A 22,139-nucleotide genomic window follows, 5' to 3' on the forward strand; every position below is an offset into this window, starting at 1 on the left:
TTCATCTTTAAACAAAACACGGTTTGTCAAAACTATCCAGGGAGTCCAGTATTTCCTTCAAGTTTGCTTTCAGACAACAGGTTATTAAAACAAGGTCTTAACGAATGACGACAGTTCAGGTGTAAGTCATATTTCGAACAGATTTCTGAAAAGATGAGAAGTGCAGCATTATTCTGAAACAGATCTGAATTTGAGAGAACGTGAGAGTTAATTTTCATATTAACAAATCAGTCCTACCCAGAAGTTAAGTCATGCTAACGTCCTGGCTCTCAGGGATATCACACTAGCTGGCAGCATTGCATATTGCTATGATTTCCATGGCTACTTTCACTAGAAACATAGTGCCATAAGACATTAACAAGAAAAATTAAGCATTTAAGAACAAGTTAAATTGCAGCTTTCTTCAAATAACAAATGTTATCTGGCTATCTTTTGATGACCTTTAGATTAGGGCAGACTGCTCACAATCTTTAGACAGAAAGAAAAATTAAGATCATTCCAATTTAGCTGTTAGAGAAGGTCAACTATATATGTTTATGAAATTTCCTCCTACTTTGCTGAGGCTGAAGTATGCTAGAAACTGCAGTAGTGACTAAACACTCCACGTCCTGAATTTAACCTGCACACTTCCGAAAGTTGGTTTCTCAGCTCTGAAAACTACTCATACTTAACAAAACAAGATGGAAATGTGCAATTCAGACCATGAATGAATAATGCAATGCCAACTTGCATCACCAGATCAGAGAAACACCTGAACACAAGTTTTCCCAACCCATCATTTACTGCTGAGAAACAAACTAAAATAGACGTAATGCTATTAAGTTCGGAAAAAGGTGAAGCCACCAAAATTGTTACAAAAAAAAATCAGTTTACACAATATTTGAATAGAAACAGGAATGACTATAACTAAATATTAATACGAACCATTCCTACTAGCAAAAAAATCACAAGCTTCGAGTTAAGTCATGGCTTCAAGTTAAGTTTCATGCAGACAGTATCAACATTCAAGTTCTACAGTTATTCACACAAAAGGAAAAAAAGACAAACCAGTAGCGGCACTGAAATGCATCTCTGCACGATAAGCAAAACGTTATCTGTAAACTATGCAGAATTTCAGAGCTGCTCACTAAATAAGACAGTCTAACACCGAATAACGTTAAGTGCAGCTCTCTGTTTGAAAGCTGTTGTGGCTGTTAATGGGCAAGTACATTCTTCCTGCCCTCTTTCCCCACCCCTTTTAGTACTGTTAGCTTCACATAAACAAAAGGAAGAAGAACTTGTTTCTGCTCCATTCAGCATCTACAAGTTAGCCCGAGTCTCTCCTGCTGACCAAGGTGACTGTGTAACTGAAATCTAATTCAGTCATGAAGTTTGGGTTTGCAGAGCAAGAGATGCTAACTAGTCAACTGATTCAAGGGATTTGAAGGAAAAAAAAAAAATTAAGAGCAGCTCTACGTCGGCAGCTTTACAAAGTCACCTTCCACACAAAACAATGATAAATGAGTACTCATTTGGCATCCTTAATAACGAGGAGACTGTCACAGGAAGAACACTGTATCCTGATTTAGGACTATTTTAAAAGCAGCTCTCAAGGTACAGGATTTCATATCCAGTGCACTTTATCTGGATAATGAGACTAGTTTCCCTACCGCTCGATTTTTAGGTCTCAAAAGAATATCACAACCTATATCACTACCACTAACTTTAAATGCATTGATTTTCAGCACTGGTAGGAGGAATGAGTAAACATATGTTCCAGGTGTAACAAAAGCAATACATGCATGCGTTAATTAGAGCTGACCACCCTCTTTCTAACAGCAGGCTTCCCCCCATCTTTTCTTTTTTTTTTTTTTTTTGGTCCCCTTTATATTTCCTAAAAAACTGAAGACAAACAAAAACGCTGAAACTTTCTCCTTTAAAGTTTATTCTGCTACAGTGTCAAGGTTCTCACTGACACTGCATTTAGGCCATTACCTGTCATACTCATCGCATCTACTGAATCCTTCTAGGTTTTTTGGCATGGAAATAACATTCAAAATGATTCACACCAAATGTCCACCTATCCCAACAGCAGGCATTTCGGGAAATAGCCTCACTACCACAGGTAGTGCAGAGACTTTCTGAACTAGAAATTGTACCTGCACATTTAATAGTCCTCGTGTGACTTTTCCAGTCATATAGTGCCATAGTTCGATTAGTTACTGTGTGGAAAAGCAGAAGTCTGCTTTCACTTATATTAAGCTTGTTGCCTGATAAAGGGATGCCTACTTCAAGTACCATGAAGAAAAGTTACTCATCCCCTGTTTGCCTGTGGCATCCCATTTATTTCATCTATCTTTATCACATCACCTCTCAACTTCCTTCAAATCAAAGTACAAGATACTCCGGGTGAGTATCCTGTCTTTTGATTCCACAGTTTTAAATCACCGTGCAGATCAGCTTGGTCTAGATTTTACAGAAAGCATGCATATTAACTTACTAGCCAAGAGGCTGGCTACGTAACCCATTTTCTGAACTCTATGCAGATTCAGCCCCTACACAGAAAAGCAGAAAACGGTAATAGGTGTACTTCTTGCTCTTTGGCCTTTTTTTTTTTTTAGCACCTGTCAGCAACTTCATCCACGATTTCTCTTTATTCCCTTGGTAAAGCTGAGTGCTCAAGCAGACTGTGCCCTTTGAAAGCGACATCTGAACAGACCTTTAATCTGACATCAAACCAACACGTGGCTGTGTACCTTCAGCAAAGTCAGTCTGCTGCCACCTGTTCCCTTCCCAGCTCGGCTTCCCGAAAGGTCTCTCCCTCCCTCGCTCAGCCTACTCCTCAAAGAGCAGATCTGCCAAACAGCACAACGGATCAGGAACAAGCACTGAGGGCAGAAGTCCTAGATCAGCCACTGATCGGATGTCTCAAACATATCCTGACTTTTTGTTCCTACCCCAAAACCTTGGAAAATTCCACTCTTTACAGCTGCAGTGAATGCCAAGAGAGTTGTTTGTATGGCTCTGTGAGCTCTCCTCGGCTCAGTGATGACCAGCTATGCATTAAAAAAAAATAAATAAAATCCTGCTTTCCGCAGACAGCTTAAAAATAGCAGTGTTACAGATAGCTTAGTGACCAGCTAGTGGCAGGTAGTTTTGGCCCAACCAGTGGAGCTATGGACAAGGCTTGCCATGTTTTAAGACAGCAAGATCAGTCCAGTCAACCATTGGCACCTGTAGACTATGCATAAGCACCCTCTTTACACCTTGCCCGAGGAGTGAGCATAGGGCTTTCAGAGGTCCTAATGCTCCAGAGCCTAAGGGGTTTTAACCTCTGGAAAAGCTGTACTTCAGGACACTGTCCAGACTCTAGCTGAAGGAGGGGAGGAAACCTTGCAGTAGCACACTGATGAAGGTTATCATTCCTTTGAACTTGGAAAGCCTATTTGTACACTAACTGTACAATAAATGGAATAAAAGACAGATGTGTTTAACTACCATATTTTCTATTCTTTAGCTACAAGGCTAACTCCTTCTAGACAGAACAAGCTACCATAAAACTAGCAGTTTAATACTGATGCTCACCACTCAGGCGCATACATTTGTACTGAGTACAAATTCAGTTTGGATCAACAGATGACAGGAATCATCACTTTCAAACAAATGTAAATGTAAATGACAAAGTGATTCAAACAGCTATAAAAAAAGGAGAACAAACAGTATTATTGTCCTCCTGCCCACAGTTCACCCATTTGCTAGCTGAGACCGGCAGGAGCAAACTCGAGGCCACCATCTCAAACTACACCTGATACCACGATTCACAGTATTTCTTCCCCACATCCTAAGAAGGGGAGCAGGGAGTGCAGCTTCGTACTCCTTTGAATTGATTTAAATTGGAGGAAGGGGTTGTTCACTGTTTTTTATTTATTTGGAAGGTGTCATTAACAGTCACGGCTCACTCAAAGCCAAGGACATTCACATACACCTATGCTTTCCTTATTTTCCACACATACAGTATGGCAGTACCACATTTATTTAGCAACAATACCGAGCCCTCCGCAATGGTTTGCTGTAAGTTCAGAACATGAGAACAGCCCACATTTCATATTTCCTTCCTTCTGCAAGGTTGAGTCACATCCTTAGGTCTCCTTTTAGAAAGCTAACAAACCATGTTAAAAGAAAAAAAATATCTTTAATGGAGAAGCGTGGCATTCAGGAGAACATAAGGCATTGACATGGGCCACAGTTCAACTCCTAGTCTCATTTTCTACAATGACACAGACAAGAGACCTATACACCTTTTTTCCTGTGAGAAGCAAAACCTGGTGCTCTTCACAGACAAACAACTTAGTCAAAGGATTTTATAGATAAATGAAAGGTTTTAACATTTATGAGAAGTGAACTGGTGCAAATCAATTCTTTGTAATTAGTGAGAGGAATTGTATAAAAAACCCTCCATGCATATGGCAGAAAGCAGAAAGTTCAGCCACCTTTAAAGACTACAACAGAACGACTTTCGAAAGATTAATTTTAGTACAAAATTAAGATCTGCACTTGCTTCCTTCAATCCCACTAGCACTTTAAATAAAATAAAGCTTTTATTCCCTTATACATTAAGTCAGGAATGCCAGCATAACATACAGTCTTGGCCTTGCCATGTTTTCTCCAGCGTACCAACACGAACCACCCCAGAGTTAACAAGGAGAAGCTCCCTGGTTAGGGCTACTGAAGCCCCAGTAGTGGTTTGAGATCTGGACCAGTTTCCCAGGTCAGTTTTGCACAGCCCAGCTAGCACTCATGATGGAACAAGCAAAACTACCAACTTAAAACAAGCAGGTATAGCTAAGCCTTAGATGGCTAGTTTCTCTTGATGCAACACACTCCTACAGTCCATGTCACCATGGTGAAGTGGATGGAACTACTGAAATCATCCACATTACCCACTTCTACCATGATCTACCATTAGGATTAGAGAATCCTGGCCAACAAAGATGACCAAATAACATCCCACATCTGCTGCTACTGGAATAAGTTGTATTTGCCAGCACAACTTTCAAGTCCATACTCAGTCTACCAGATTCTGAAATACTATGTTACCCACATACCACAATATTTAATATCGTATCTTTCTACATATTATGTATATTTTATAAATATTATGTTTATAGGTATGATAATCAGACAGTGTATTATGCATTACTATCAATGTCCTCCAGTCAGTCATAGGCAGGGCAATAAGATAAGTGCAAACACAATAGTTTTCTCATAAATGTGATAACAAAACTGATTCCCTGCTACCAGGCAAACAGACTAGCCAATGCATTTCCACACTTTCTGCCTTGGACAGGCTAAAGGCCCCAGTTTACTGTTTCAGTCTTGACAGGCCCTCCAGTTTTCTATAAACTGCACAGTTTTATCTAAAACTGATGCATGCAAGTCAGTTTTAAATGGTGCTAAGCATGAGACAGTTCTGGGGCTGTAATTTTTAGAACAAATTTCTGAGAGAATTTCTTTGAAGTCTAGCTAGTTATCAAAACAACAACACAACATACTTAAAACACTAATGCACTATTTCTATTTAAAGATTAAATTGGTGCCATTTTGCGAGGTACCTATCGAGTCGATTTCTGAAGCAGGTGCTACAGCAAAGGAGGAACTAACTGCTAAGTTTCCAGGCTGAGAACATGGCTGTCGGGTCAGAGACAAACTTCCCCAAAAGGTTTTTTTTTCCACAACTGACCTAGAGAATAAGAGAAAAAGCTGTCTGAGAACATTCAAACGTGTTCAAGATAAACAACAAAAGCCCAGCCCAGCCAGGTTTTGAGAATTAGGCCTAAAAAACTATGAAGTTTATACCATTACAAAGTGCCAGGCAACAACATACCCCAAAAAATGAATGTTGTGCCTTTCAACAAGTATTACCTATAGCCTATGATAAACACTACTACCGTAGTCAGCGAAAAAATAAAAGATGCTGAATACACTGCTAATGCCCAAATCCTACTAGGGAAGCCTACAGTACTGACCTTGAAGTCCAGTTTCACTGCAAACGTGAGATTTTGGGGGCAGGGAGAGAGTGTGGAATGAGTAACAGTAGAGCTCATTATTCTCCATCCCAAAGAAATAAAAGTTCACTTCTGCACCATAAACTCTACTCAGCACCAAACGGAGCATTTGCAGAGATACAGACTACTACCGGCATGTGGAGCCTGTCCCGATTACAAGCAGTGAGCAACCTTGAGATCCACAATGCAAAGGAAAAAAGCCATCTCTCGTTCCACAAGCCTCCCCCACTTCCAAAGCACAGTTTGCATGCAACCTGTCCAGACTTGTCGAGACTTGCCCTGCCCCAAGAGCTGCAGAGCAGAGCCTAAGGAGAACTGCCCTGGCCAGGGCACAGTTTGCTTCCAGGGGCCCCCAACCTGGGCAATCCGATAGGAAGCAAAGGACCCTTAAAAAAAAAAAAAAAAAATCAAATGGTGAAGATGATATGACAAAATTCAAACAACTCCCTTTTCAGGCAGCTCCAGCCTCAGCTTGGTAGAGATAAGTATTAATGATGTTAACCGAGGAAGCACTAGGATAACACCCCAAGCTATCATACTGCAGAATTAGGTACTACCAGTATCAGAACTCTAAACATTCTGGTTTTAGAAGTATTCAGGGGAGAAGAAAGCAGAGAAAAGTGTGGTTGGTCAAAACAAAAGAAAACACGAAAAAATGTTCTCTATGTCAGACATTTCCTCAATTATGAGAAAAAGAACATTCTAAATAAATGTCAAATAAAAGAGGATCAGAAAGGACTGAGCAATAAGAGTGAAACTATCTGATTAAACACGAGACAGAAGCATGATCCCTACCTTCCAGTATTACACTGTTCACAGGCAGGAAGGACATAGCCTTACTTCAAGTTTCCATTATAAGCCTATCCTATAATAGCAGTCTAATTTATGAAGCATAACACAGCTGATAGTAATAAGGAAAAGATGATGTTACACAGAACAAGTGATTGATAAGAGAACAACATGGTTATTAGGTGCCCTCCTTCAGGGAGGGCAGCAGTCAAGTGTAGCAATCAGTACTCTGAGACCTACTAATGAAAGGGAAAGCAAGAATACCTTAACTAAAGCAGCTTTAAATGAAATAAAAAACCACAGCACAAGAGTGTCAGAATGTGTTTTAAAGAATATGCGTATTTCTAAAATACCCATGAGAAAGATGATGTTTCCAACATATCTAACAAGAATTTCATTCACTAATCTTCATTTTTTTCTTCTTCGAGCTTCCACAAATGAGCTGCAATACTAGCTTAAATTAAGACTGAACATTGCCCTTGAAACAAGATACACTTAAGTACCATCATAAAATAACCGCCTTTGTCTTATAATTGTGTTATTAAAACGTACCCTGAATTGTTAAATCAAATTTCTGCTTGTTTACAACACATGATAAAAATGAAACAGCCAGTCATTTTGCCAAGAACAGCAGTCTACCAAGACTAAAATGCTTTTTTTTAAGCTCTGATTCTGAACCAGGAAATAGACCAATTCTGAGCACAACGTTCAGCCTTCACACTTTTTACCATGCAAAAGTACTAAGACTGAAGACACCACGTGCTCAGAGCAAGTTACAGCTTTACAATTGTGGAAGCCAAACAAGTTTCTTGAAGTCACTATGTGATTTTTAGTTCTTTTACCTGAAGCTATTACATAAACATCAACAAGACAAAACTAAGCAGTACTGAGTCATTCTGGCAGCGTGGTAAAGCCAACACAGTATGAAAACTGAACTATACTGTACTCACTGTGTTTTATTTCCTGACAACTGTCAGCAGTACATAGTGTGTGCTGATGAATACATGCATGCTCGTCCCCTGGCAAAGGCGCGTCTGCCCTCAACAGATGGAACAAAAGCATAAGCAAAGCCTGTATCCTCGGTATACCAAAATAGAGGCTTGAAAGCCACTTAACTATTTTGGCCCACAATTAAAATATCAGTTTCCTGAAAATATACGGGGGTTCTACATCAGCTTAGGTTTTTTTGGGATACAAACTGCCCTACAGGAGTACTACACTAAGATATAATATAGCTAACTATACTATAGTGTGTGGACACATATGTTAGTGTGTGGGTGTATGTGTGTGCCTAGCTACCTAACTAACTAGCTATTTAACCTATACGCACACATACTAACACAGAGTTACTATAGGATATTAACTATATCACCTTATTGTGTCTCCATCCTCTGGAGACGGACGGTTGGTGGAGTTTGTTTGGCATTTTTTTTCTTTAAACAAAGTTTTATCATGACTGTACTTCCTTTTCTTTTTATTGCTGCTACTTCCAGCTCTTGCCTGACTCACCCACACATAGCTAGGCTTCAACATGTTGCGCTTTATGTTCTTTTATAAAAGAAGTGTCACTACAATTCTTATTTGAACTGAAGATACTTAAATTGCATAAATCCACCCACAAAGATAAACTAAAGGTGGGCAGAACTGACAGATCACATAACACAACACACAAAAAAGAGCCTTATGTGGTAAGACCAGGAAACAGCACCTGAGGTTCTCGTTTTTTAAAGTCGGTGTGTCCTTTTCTACGTGAAGTACTTCAAGTTTGAACAGTAATGTTTAACTTGTTTGCCACATGCCCAATATTCAAGACGTAGCTGGCTGTGCTTCTAAGGAGCCCAGCATTCTGATGGAGCTTTCGGATCCAAATCACTCCTGCGATCATCCTCTTCCCTAAAAGGGGAGAACCACCTCTCTTTTAAGGTTTCAAAAGAGATCTTCTACCAGCAAACACGAAACTTTCAAGAGAAAGCAAGTTTCTGCAAAATTTAATCTGAAGCAAAAGAGCTCCTAGTCCTGCTAGCTGCAAAAATGATCAGCCAAATATTAACTGAACATAAGCCAACACAGTAGGCCTGGCAAGGAAAGGCAAAAAAACCACAGCTCCATCAGCAGAGGCTGCTGTTCTTTTCCTTACCCAGGAGTAAACACTTTCCTTTTTTTTTTTTTCCTGTCTTTTTAAGTACTGTACAGTCTTCCAACCAGTATAAGTCATATTCATATCACCTTAAGCAGAAGCTCACAAGTAAAACTGTATAACCCAAATGCAGTTAGAGGATCCAAAAAAAGCAGAGTTGCAAAGGGCTTTTACCCTTCTTTCCAGTAACAGAAGTAACACCAGCTTTATACTTCTTATATTGGTTGATACCGTTTCTCTTCTAAAGAGAAACTTGAGAAGCCACAAGGCTCTACAAAACAAAAAGAGCTAAAGGTTCCTCCTTCCAGTGGCTACAGCAGGACAGAACTATCTGTGAAATTAAACAGCTAATCACAGCAATACGGAAGACTGAAACAGAACCCCCTTAAAAGGAAAAAAAAAAATCCCCCCAAACAAAGAAACCCCTCAGAAATCCCTGTTCATTCCTCCTTCCTTCACCATAAAGGAGGGAAGGAAGCCCTCTTAGTTCATCACCCAAAATTCTGTTAGTAAAGTTGCACCACCACTTTTTTTTTTTTTAAATAACATTTAATCACTAATAGGTTCCTTTTTCCAATACCTGGAATTTTGGCCATTTATGCACGAGGAATAAAACTGTGCAAAGGCAGTACAGCTAACAAACAGCACAATCTCTATCAGTACCTAAAGTATCTGAAGAAAAGGAATTACATGATCACACAGCATTTTGAGTCAACGCATGCATTGGTTTAAAGATAAATTTGCCTTTTTCACAGTGAAACAGCTCTATTCTCCTGCTACAACAAACAGAATGACCTTGAGCACTCCCACCTTCTCCAATCACCTTATGGTGCCTACAGGTCCGAAGAGACAGTAACTGAACCCAAGGACAAACATGAACTCAGAATAAAGTGTTAAAATGGAACTGCAACAAGAAAAAAAAAGTGTGTTTAATGGGGATGTGGCTTCAATATGTAAACTAGTCTAAAAAGACTCAGGTTCAGTCATTTCTAACCACACATGCAAAGCCACCTGAACTCTTCTTCATGCCTTTGCTCCTCATGTGTAAAATAGGAAGCAAACCACTTCCTCATCCCACTAGAGCGTTCTGATAATAAATAACTGTACAGAAAGCAGTACAATACTATTCAGCAGGAAATTAATTATATCTCTGGAGCAAAATCTAGCCAGGACATAGCAAGATATTAAACAATGAAGATAAAATATTAAACACCTGTTCACTAAATGAACACTAGCCACTTCATACTGGTGATAAAGCAAGATTCCTAAAGGAAGAAATGGCACAGAATTATGTATCCAAAAATAAGGAGTATTTAGCCCTGTGCAGGTAGCCTTCCTTCTGCAGTTTCTTTACTTTTGAGCACTTGACATCCTAGCCTAATAGAAAAGACCAAATATAGACTTGTACCTAGGAGATCAGTCTAGACATTTCATCCTTTTGGCCCTATAGCAGATTACCAGATCTGCACAGACGTCCCTTAGGGATACATATTAGGCTAAACTGGTGAAGAAGACATGATGACTACAGTAATTGCAAGGGGCAAGACTCAGGATCTTTTATTTCATTGTAGTCTGCTCCCTACAGCTTCTCCAAATCTAATCTTTCCCTCCCAACTCCCTTGTCCAAGAGGCCTATTTACCTTCCCAGGTTCCACTCTTGCTTCTCCTCTCAAGCCTTCTTCCCACCAGCTTCTCCTTTACATATTCTCTTCACCCAGCAAGTCCCCATTTCCACTCATGTTCCCAAGGTGCTCTGTGAGAGATTATCATCATCTCTCTCTCACACTCCCTCAGTACCTGGCCAATATCCTCTGCATAGCCAGCAAGCTCCCAACTCAAACTCCCCACTAATTTTTGAACAACTTGTTCCCAGCTCAGTCCCAGATTCTAATTAGTATTACTTGTTCCTGTTTTCAGCCCCAGTTGGTTCCTTTTCTAGTTTATTGCTATCACTCCTCACCTCAACTGTCATCTCCACTCAAATCTGTTTCCTCCCCCATGCTGCACTTCATTGGAGGGATGCATCTTTATTACAGCATGAGTTTTCACAGGACTGCAGCTGGGCCCAACCAAGGCACATTCCGAGTTAGGGATGGGAAGAAAAGCAAAACAAGAGGCATAAACCCTGCAAAAAACACTCCGCTGTAAAGCTGAGATACACTAGAGCTATTCAAGGAGCTGTCAAGAATTTCTAAGAATGCAGTTAGAACATCTGTTCCCAAGCCTCACTTTTGGCAGCTACTAAACTACTTTGACTGAGATTTTTTTGAAAACCTGACACAATATTAACACCAATATTTTATAAATTGTTCGCTCAAAGTATTAGGTCTTAATCAAAAGTCTCTTATGCTGCCATTTACTAGACTTTATTGCCAGTCCCACCTACGGTAACCTCCCAACTGGGACAGGATTCTACGCCACGTTTATTAAAAAGCCATAGTTACTTAACAATGATTAGTTTCTAGAGAACAATTTTGAACATTACTAAAAATAGAAACTTCAGAAAAGATATGAAAATAACTTGGGATTTATTAGGATACTTAAAAGAAAGCTACTGTAAGAGCATCCTCTGAACTTGAAGCCTGGAGACATCAAACTAGGTCATGTTAGTCTATCAGTACTACTACATGAATCCAGCTGTGAATTCATAGATGCAAAGTTAAGAACAGCTAAATCATTTAAAGTAATATTTCAGTGTTCAGGAGACCATGGCTTTAGCCAGTTGCACGTGGGAACAAGAAGAGAGTGGTCTTCCACAGTAAGTAAAACATTTCAAACTACCATTACAATTCAATAGGCTGTTCCATTGTTCCACCAACAAATCCACATCTCATATGAAACTTCTTCACAGAAGCAAGAAAGCTAAACCCTACATCAGTTAAATGAACATTGTCTACAACCAATCCTCATATAATGTGCTGCCTCTTTCATTTGATCTTCATTTATATAAAAGGAAAGCAATTTTATCTTTAAGATGAAACCTCATAAAGTCTAGTGGTTACATATTTCACTTCCACATGAGGAAGGAACAGTTGCAAATAACCATATGTCTCAGCACATAAAAGGTGCAAAGGCACCAAACAGAAATGAACTGGCTTTTCAAGTTCTTGCTCAGAATGCATTTTGCCCAAGAAGCTTCACTTTCATGGACATTAAACAAGGAGTTTTTGATTGTTTGTTTTTTAAGAGCTATGAATATATTTCTCAGTAACTTTTACAGCTTTTTTTTTTTTTTTAAACAGACTACCAGTGCTTGTAAATAGCCAACCTAAGATTCAGAAAACTACATCTCTCGCAGTAAAAAGGACAAACTAATCTGCGCATCAGCAGATGCTGGAAAAAACCCCCTTTCTTGTCCAACATGGGGCGGGGGGGGGAATCCCCCTCCTCATGAGCATGTTATGCTCAAGACTGCTATAAATCCAAATAAAGGCAGAACCAATAATCAAGAGCCACACCTGACTGGAAATATACTCAATTACCTCTAACTTTTGAAGTTATATAATTGCTAGATCCACTAGTCAAAGAAACAGGGCTTTCCAGTCAGCTAATTTACAACTAGGACTCCTAGGAACTCATCCATTACCTTGTACAGAATAGCAGAAAAAGTTACTCACGCTAATACTCCATTTAATTTAATCATCTCATACTGAAGGAGAACCAGAATTGCCTCATGGCTGAATTTAAGAGCCTTTTAAACTACGCCAGTTAAATAGAATTCATTCACAGAACAGCTTCCTGTTACTGGGGGACTGTTCAGCATGTCGTACAAAGTGGCTTTAAAAATGTATCTAGGACAGCGTTCGGTCGCATTGCCTTTCTTGTATAAAAGTGATTACTGATACAGAACTTTTTTGCCTGGTGGTCACTGATTCAGGAAGAGTGTTTGCTGATGAAATTCAGCCTTCCAGACAAACGTATTAACTGCCTACAGGATCAGGCTTTAGGTTTTGGTGTGGGTGGCAGACAGAAGGCCTGTTTTGCAAGGCTTGCTATTTCTGTAGCTACAGCCACACCAAACTGAATGCATTCAATCTCACAAGCTAAGCTGTCCCAGACCCAATTACTATTTGCATGGAGACCACCTGCAAATCCCAGGTGCTGTAGATATAAGCCAGAGAATTGGTCAAACACTTAGTAAATAAACCCACCTAAGCTATAGAGCATTCCCACTGAATAAGAGTTTTAAAAAACCCTCCCATACAAACATCATTTGAAGAAATTAGTTTATGAGTTTGAAGGTGGTACTCATTTTGTTTCAGATATTTAGTCTCCAACTTTTACTACAGTCCCATGAAGATTTTGTGTAGTAGAAAGAATACTGGGTTTGTGGTCACTCATACATCATTCTCTAAATGCAATACTAAAATTTCAAGTTAGAGCAAATAAGGCAGACGACAATCATTTCTGATACACACAAATTAGCCAATATTTTTCTAGGTACTAGGAAAGCAGAAATTCTTCTTCTAGGTGCTGAAAAAGCAGTGTTAAAGAACCCTCAAAGAGAAGAAGTCTGGTACTAGATCGTAACCTCATGGCTGGTGTTACCATTCCCAGAGCTAACCAGAAATAAATTACTTAGCATTTAATCAAGACCACGCAAATCAGTCAGCAGCAATACTAAATGAAGAAGGTAGCACAACCAGATGGCAAAGGGTGTAAGAATGGATGTGAATGCATATGACATATATGCACGTGCACTGAGCAGGACATTGTCTACCTTTACTTCACATCTATGACCGTCTTACAATACCTCGAAATTCAAGTTACCATGACTGAAAGGTAAAGGATTACAAGATTTTACTTTGATCTTTCAATATGCTTCATGTGCAACTAGTTTCACCATTTACACTGTGAATGTAGTCTCTGTGTGTAAAGCTTTCACATGACAGAGGAGAAAGATATTTCTAAGAAGGAGAATGCAATTAAAACCACAGGAGATGGGGAACACAGGAGAAAGTGCAGTAGCTAAAAATACTTTCAGCTTTACTTAGTCAATTCTAAAACTACTCTTTGTTTGTTCTTGGTTTCCGTTAAGCTCTGCTATTTATATAATTGCAATACTTACTGCAGTAAGCACTGGAATTGCAAATGCAGTACAGCCTCTATATAAAACTGCCTATTACTCTCAGCGAATTTTAGTCTGAAACATTCTGCCAGCCGCAGCAGCCAACTTGTGGTACTCAGGAAAACATTCCTGTATCACAGGAGTGGGGAAACTGAGGTACCGACCCTGAAATTAAAGGCAATCAAGTCAGTCTTCATATACAAGAAGAATAAAAGCAGACTTCTCCATACTGGGTAGTTAGAGGTCTTAAGCTTCCCACGGTCACAAAGAAGAAAATATTAATACTCCAAGTAAACATCATGTAACCATTGATTGGTATTAAAGGCAGATATATCAGGTACGTAAGAGTACATTCCATTTATTTGTGAATGCTCTTTATACATGCAAATGAATATAAGTAGAAAAGCAGTCAAAAGGTGCATACAACCGATCATCATCTGCAGCAGGAAGAGACTTTGAAATATATCTTATCAGCCTAATTGATGCATATATATCAGCTGCCAGTAAGAACAAGCAAGGTTTCACATTCCCTGGCACTTAACTCCCCTTGCAATCCAAGCACTCCTTCCTTCCTGCCCCCAGTGCAGGGCCATCACAGGCATTGCCACCACCTTCCCCTCCCTCTCATCACCTTTGAAGCCATGGTAACACACAGAGGGATTCACCTGGACTAAAGTGACAGCCTGGATGATTCTCTGTCTCTATACCATGGTAATAAGCGTAGGAGTGTGGCACTGACATCCAAGCCTTGCATGGTTTCAACATAAATATTCACTTGGGCTTCATACTTTGCTTGTAGCATGTTTGCTTGACAACTGAGAGTCCACGAGATGCAACTTGACATTGCTCAAAGTATTTCAGCTTTGAAGAAGTATTTGCAAAAAATGTATGTTGAATAAGCCTCATAAAACTGATTTATAATATCCTTCAGGGTAGTTAGCATTACCTTAAGAGACAGCAGTCATTCTTTTCAACTTAGGCCTATCTGCATCACTGATGAGAAGTCCTGGTGTAATTATAGCGGAGCAAACTTTTAGAAAAGACAGGCAAAGGTGATAATCTGGATTCACACTAGTGACATTTCTTAAAGAACAAACCTGACTGCTTAAAAAACAAATCTGATTGCTTGCACATAAGTATTAATCTTGTCTGCCTCTATTACAGGTTATGCATTAGTTCAATTTATGTCCCCAGCCGGCGGGCAATAGCAGAAAATGGTACTGCAGGCTGTTTGTGCATTTGTATTTTCCTAGATACAGAATGAGGGGGAAACAAAAAAACCCTGCATTTATGTTTACTGTACCTAAACGGCAACAGAACTCTGAAGTGGCTCCCTACATACGATCTTCCAAATGACAAAGTCAATTTCTATTACTGTATCACTCAATAATTCAGTAGTTGGCAAAACAAATATTCCTCACCCTTCTGTCTCTTTACAATAGGAATACCAGGTGTCTCCTAAGCAACATCAAAAGTCTGGAAGCAGACACCTTGAACTAAGTTCCCTGTATACTTTTCCCAAAACTATTTTAAATACTGCATTCAATTAATCTCAAAATTAATTATTCTGCTAAGACGTAAACTAATTATGAAGAGATACCACACAAATATTTTCCTTTTTTCTTTGTGCAGGTGTTACAAGACTCGCAGGAAAGCCAAGTAAAGCAACAGAACACTTTTCTATGCAAAAACAGAACTGTCTAAGGTCATGTTTCCACAGTCAGTGCAGTTCCAGCAGGAAATGTTTCATATGAAAATGCAAAGAATTTCAAAAGACAATCCTTTCAATAATCCTTCACCTCAGATGGCCTCAGCTAAACTGCAAACAATGAAGAAAATTTGGAGCACCTGATGACAAATGCAAGTTATATAACAGAAAAGATCAAATTCATTCCTTACAGTCTCACAACAGTGACACTTAATGACAGGGATATTTTAAAACAGATTCTAGGATCGCCTCTTTCTATGGCCTCTATTCTCTGACAGCTTATACATGCAATAAGAAATCTCATCGTTTGACTTGGATAAAATGCTATTTACTCTCTTACTAAAAGCTTCTGTTTCAATAATGGAATATTCTTTGTAAGCCAAACAAAGAGCATTCCTATTTCATGGAACAGCAACATATTATTCAAGTGTTTTGGGTTTTTACTATTAGGTTTGCCACATGAAGCTGAAGAGATGAATTGCAAAATATAACAACAACGTACCTTGCTAACAGAAGGCATTTATCAGGTAGAACCTGAAAAGTTTGGATTCACGTTCCAACTTTGATCCACATTATTTCAGTTTAACTGCTAAATGTCTCCTGTTCAATTCCCCTATCTGCCACAAACCCACCATAGGAAATGCTTATCTATTTACAGGTACATTTAAAGTTCGAACAGTCAGAACACAAAAAAGAGAAACCTGTTTGTATAAAAATAAGTAAATAAACAAAGGGCTTGAAGAATACAGACTTCTCATGCTATAACAGAAAAGGTAATAGGGAGGAACACAGATTATTCAAGTCACTCCAGGAAATATCTTACTGGTTTTAGAATTAACCTACACATTAATTCAACCCCTGTATTTCCACGTTCTCAGAAATTCAGAATGACCAGTTTCAAATGTTAGCGAAACTCTACCATCACAGCAGAATGACAGCTGTCAGATCATCACTGACATTTGGATCCAGGGTGCTGATGCAATGGAACAGAAAAAGCAAAGAGACAAAAAAGCATCAGGAATCTTCACAACACAGTCTGCTTGATTTCCTTGGTATCTGTTTCTGTGAAGAGACTTGTATTTTATCACCACCTAAGATACTATACCAGATTGCAGAGTAACAAAGTAGAACTGAGTTGGACTTACGAATACGTCACACAGGAGAAAGTTAAAATACAATTAAAAATGGATTTTGTCCGTTATTTAATGAACAGGTTAGAAGCAACACCTCTCTTTCACAGCTCCTGAATTCACCTGAGCCCTGTGTGCAATGACAGCCCTAACACCGCAACCACCCTATGCATCACGTAGAAGTTACACAAGACTGCAGAATATATCCTGCCATCGCAATTTCGCAGCGATCTGTGTATTCTGCTTAATTCACTGAACGCTTTTAACGAGAGCTCGAAAGACACGGGGCTCCCTCCGGCAGGTTTCCTCCCACCGGTTACACATTAACACTGTCACTCCACCAGCCCCAGCCCCAAGCGCCCGGTGCGCCCCGACGCCGCCGGGAGGAAGCCGCTCCACCACACGGCGCCGCTCCACCGGGCAGGGGCGCACGGTGCCCCCCTGCCGCCACCGGCACGGGCTGCCCGAGCCGCTGCGGCCAGCAGGTAACCCCGTAACCCAGGCGGGCACCGAGGGCCCCCGCTCGCCCGCAGAGGGGGGCGGAGGCCCGGGGCTGCGCCCTCGCCCCAACGGCCGGGTCCTGCCCGGGGGCCAAGCCGCGGCGGGACAGGGAAGGGCGGGGGGCGGGCTTGGCCCGGGGCGGGGGAGCAACAGATGGGAGCCGGGCCGCGGCGGTTGGGGGGCCGCGGCGGTTTGGGGGGGGCGGCGGGAGTGGCGCGAGCCGCCCGGCCGTGCGCGGTGGCGCCCTGCCCTGCCCTGCCCTGCCCGCCGCTGACACACTCACCGAGCCGCCGCGCGCACGGCAGCGGGCGCCGGAGCCGCAGCCGCCGCCTCCCCGCGCTCAGCCGGAGGCAGCGCCGCCAGCAGCAGCAGCAGCAGCGTGGCCGGAGCCCCCGCGCAGGGGAGGGCGCGGATCGCGACAGCGCCGGAGCCGCCCGCGCCGGGGGAGGGGGAAGGAGCGGGAGGAGGAGGAGGGGGAGGGGGAGCAGCCTGCACAGCACCGCAGGGGACCGGCCGTGCGGGCGGTGACCCGGATGTACCGGGGGGGAAGGCAGCCAGCAGGTGACTGCGCAGGCGCGCCGGGCTGCCAGCACACTGCGCATGCACCTGCTTTGACTCCGAGTGTCTCCGGCAGGGGCGGGGGAGCAAAACAGAGGCGGGCGGGCGAAGCGGCTCAGCCCCTTAAGGGGGCCGCGCCAGGGCCGAGCCCGCTGCCAGGGGCAGCCGCACGCGGGCCGCCATCTTCCCGCGGCGCCCTCCGGGGGAGCGGCGTCCATCGCCGCCCTGGCGGCGCGGCGACGTGCCCCGTCCGGGCAGCGCGGCCCTCTCCGCGTCCCGGGGCACGAGCAGAAGCGATGCCTCCCCTGTGGTGTCCTCTCCTCCCCGCTGGCGCGGCGCCGCCTCCCCCGCTCACCGCGGGCCTGGCGCGCTTCCAAGTGCAGAGCTCGGCCTCAGGTGCTGATGCCACAGCTTCAACTTTTTTTTTTTTTTTGAAGCTTACGGTCTTCCTGGTTGAAGGGGAAAGGCTTAAAATCATAAAACAAGAGGCTACTGACTTACCAAAATATATCATAGCTTCAGTCATCATCAATCACGCAGCTTGTGTGATTTTTTTTCCTCTTAGAAGGCCTGACTCGGGGTTTTAAATGTTTGGTGCTGGCAGAACTGGCATGGGAAAGAACATAAAGCTCCTTCTTTCCTAAAATTAGGACTTAAAGCCATATATAAATGTCTTCCCAAGAGGATCACGTTGTAAGATGTAAGCAAAAAAAACCATGAGAAGGTAAGTCCTTAAGTGAACACTGAGCTGCAGGAGCCTCACGTAGAAGAATACCCTATTGCTCAGGCCGACTGCTCTAGTAACGAACACAGTATCACTCTACATCTTCCAGAAAACGTAAAGGATAAGCAAAATGTGTTAAGAAACCCCACGATTTAATTAAGTCAATGAAAAGACATTAAAACAAACAATTCCACTCCACGTACACATCCTAGAGATACCTGCGTGAAAAGTATTCCCAAAGGTTTCGCTATTTCTTCACCTAGATCATAATTCTCAGATTTTGGTGTCGTTAAATTACTTAGACATCACACACCCTAAATTATTTTTTACTTCTGATACGGACTAATTTGCAAAAGCAGGAAGATAACAGAGATACTGTTTTCCGGCCTGTGTCTTTAGTAAAATTATGCACATACACAGAAAGAAAAAGAAAAGTTTTGCTTTTTTCTACAAAATTCTCTGGAATATAGATTAAAAAAACAAGTTTCCCCATGAAGCCTCACTGGCCATTATGTCGGATGGTTTTTCTGAAGCTAAAGAATAATTTACATTTGATATGACTGTTCACCTGATCCATATAAAATAACCACCTAAAGGAACAAAAGAACAACTACCGATTCGGAGGCCTCAATCATGACAACTTCATTATCGCCGTGTGCTATACATTAGGAACAGTTCAGAGAACGACCAGGACATTTGGGCAATAGATGCAAATACAACAAAGCAGGGGTGTTGGCTCTCCTTGGATATTCATAGGCACAGCATTCAAAAGGAGAGTATTACCATACGCAAAGATGATTATTCAATCCGAAAGAGCCATACAAACCACCTGAAACTCTAACCACTTCTGCTACTTTCCCTTCACAAGCCAAATGCCAGTTTGATAACTGTCAAATAATAGCCAATTATAGAGCTCCCCCAAAGCCACTTTGAGAAAGAATGAAAATGGCAGTCTTCAGAGATTTATATATGACAGTACATTTCCTTTATTTTTATGCCTCTGTGTATGTTAACTTAAACTGATAAACTTAGTTTCCCTCCTAACTTGGTGGGATTTAAGAAACATGGATTCAAAAACCTAAAACATTAAAAGTATTATAGATAAAGTAGTATCCTCGGTATAAAGAAAGCAGTTTGGGAGTATAGCTCAGCCACAAAACCTGTCTGATGGACTCATGGGAATTCACTGCAGTGCAGATTTGGTCCTCACGTAACAGTCTCTCTTTCTGAAGTCTGCAGAGATTGGAAAGCCCACGTGCCAGGTAGGAGCTGATCCAGCTCCCACTAAGCAAACTTCAAGGGAAGCAGAGTAACTCTCAATTTATGCTGGACTCAATACAAGCCTGGGGACTGTCACCTCTCATCCTTATACCACAGAATTTGGTCCTGTTATACAGATGTGAGAAAACCATACAATCAGCCTCAGTGATGAATTTTGACATGAGAACATTATAAACTGTTGAGGGGGGCGGGGATACCCCTCCCCAAATCTCCTATTGAAACAATAAACAGGTTTACAGTAATATTAATTTCCTCTTTAGGGCTCTCCAAAATTCTAAGATACACTTGTTTTGGATCTCTCATCTTTCAGGGGTACAAGTAAGAATGCCCCATCACAGAGGCTTTCACTGAAGCTGCATACTGAGATACTCACATGCCATGTAATATTGAAAACTTGAAGGATAAAAAAATATTGCATACTCTAAAGATGTTTCATGACAAAAAACTCCACCCATTTTCTATTACTTTTGCCTTGACTTTTAACTTCTTAATTGGTCCTTCTGAACAGATGGAGATTTTAACAGGTTATTACTGGGATAAAGGTAAAAAGTAAAATTAGAGATGACATTTGCCAGTCATTATCATAAAATTAAAGAGTGGTAATATATCATGACTGCTCTTACAGTGCCAATTGTACCAATGACAAAAGACGACCTTATGTTATAGATAGACAGACAGACAGCTAAGGTAAATAAAAATACAGAAGCAAAGCCTCTGCCCCTAAGTGCCATGCAGTTACAATACTTCTGCTACTTTCAACTTAATGGTAACCTAGGGGAAAACATCGAAAGGAGCACAGGAAGTCATCTTCTCTCGTGTGTACTCAGTGTCCATTGACAACAACAGCTGGCGGCGGGGGGGGGGGGGGGGGGAGGCCACTAACTCTTCCATCACATGGATGAAAATGGAAAATAAGCATCCCATATCCAAAGCAACGTTTTTCAATTATTAAAAGGACCAATTTTCTTGCAGTAAAATTTCAAGAATGAAAAACAACAGCAGCTGTTGCAGGGAGCCTTTGTTAAACCACAGTGGTTCATAGCACCTTTCAGTTCAGATAACGCTTACAGCAGGTTTCGCCCTCCCCCTTGCAGATTCTTCCACCTTTTCGAGCGCAGACCTAGTAGATGAGAGACTGCAGAAGCAGTCACATTCACACTACAGTGTCCTTTAGGGCTTTCATTTTGGATAGTACAAATCCTCTGATATAAATGTAGCTCTTCAGAAATATAAACACTTGCAACAAAATATGAATGATCTACATAAATTTCAAAAAGCACAGACAAAACAAAAAGCCAAGGTCAAATCATTCTGTGCTTACAAGGATGCCTGAAGTGTTTCCAGATACCGTAACAGCAAACAATTACAATGTTTTAGACTTGTATGGAGACAAGCACCCGCAGTCTCAAAATGCCCTCCCCCCCCCCCCCCCCAAAGGTCACTTTGATACTGAGGTGGCAAATGGGAAAATAGAGGCATTTCAGTTTTTTCTCTTCACTCCAACAAACCTGAAGATAGTCTGTTGCCTCCTAGTCCTCTGCCCTAATCACTTCACATGACTAATTACATTAACCATCTCTTCTTCAGACACTACAAAATCTGAGATTATTTTCTATTTCTCATCTGCTGGTGCAATTGCTCCAACCAAACGATCAGCAGTCTCCTAGCACGGTATGCCTTGGCCAGTACGGGCAGATTGCAATTAATAAACAGTTCCCTTAAGTCAAATGACACGGAAAGTTCAGTGCTGGACAGTGATCAAAGGTAATGGTGATTTTATAACATAAAGCTCTTTTGTTTTTATATTTTGTTGCCTTTCCTCAGCAGTTCTGCTTGCCCATACCTGACAGGGGAAGCAACAGGGAATGAAGAGAAAATGGCAGGTATTAAACGTGCATTAAAAAAAAAAAAAGAATGTAGACCAGTAAGCACAAGGGAAGGTGGAAAGAGGAACTGCAGCTTTTATTTTAATCATATTTTGTCTCCATTAGAAAACAGATAAATTATAGTAGTAGGCATATTACCGAATAGAGCAGAACACCGTATTGGATTCTGAGAACTTTAAGCAGCTAATTAAAGTGTGAGAAGTACAGGATTTCTCCAGCAACTGGATGCGTGGATACTGTTGCCCTGAAGAGAAGCACTTTGAGCAAATAATTGCTGCGGTCAAACCATCTTGCTAGTAAACAGGTGAGCTGG

The 22,139-nt window shown here is 41.3% G+C and overlaps 1 protein-coding gene across 5 annotated transcripts in view; it reads right to left on the minus strand.

The window, feature by feature from the left end:
• The window catches only part of CYRIB (CYFIP related Rac1 interactor B), a 97,282-nt gene that overhangs the window by 58,085 nt on the left and 17,058 nt on the right, over positions 1-22,139 (minus strand). For 2 of the 5 annotated variants that reach the window (XM_064507866.1, XM_064507867.1), the window contains exon 1: positions 17,661-18,168. The exons of the other annotated variants lie outside the window; for them this stretch is intronic. In XM_064507866.1, the coding sequence (XP_064363936.1) occupies positions 17,661-18,153 (493 nt within the window). In that variant the 5' untranslated portion in view covers positions 18,154-18,168. Of the gene's footprint in view, positions 1-17,660; positions 18,169-22,139 lie in introns of those variants that run through there. 5 annotated transcript variants of the gene reach the window in all.

Source organism: Dromaius novaehollandiae, chromosome 2 (genome assembly GCF_036370855.1).
Source record: "Dromaius novaehollandiae isolate bDroNov1 chromosome 2, bDroNov1.hap1, whole genome shotgun sequence".
Taxonomy (NCBI): Eukaryota; Metazoa; Chordata; class Aves; order Casuariiformes; family Dromaiidae; genus Dromaius; species Dromaius novaehollandiae.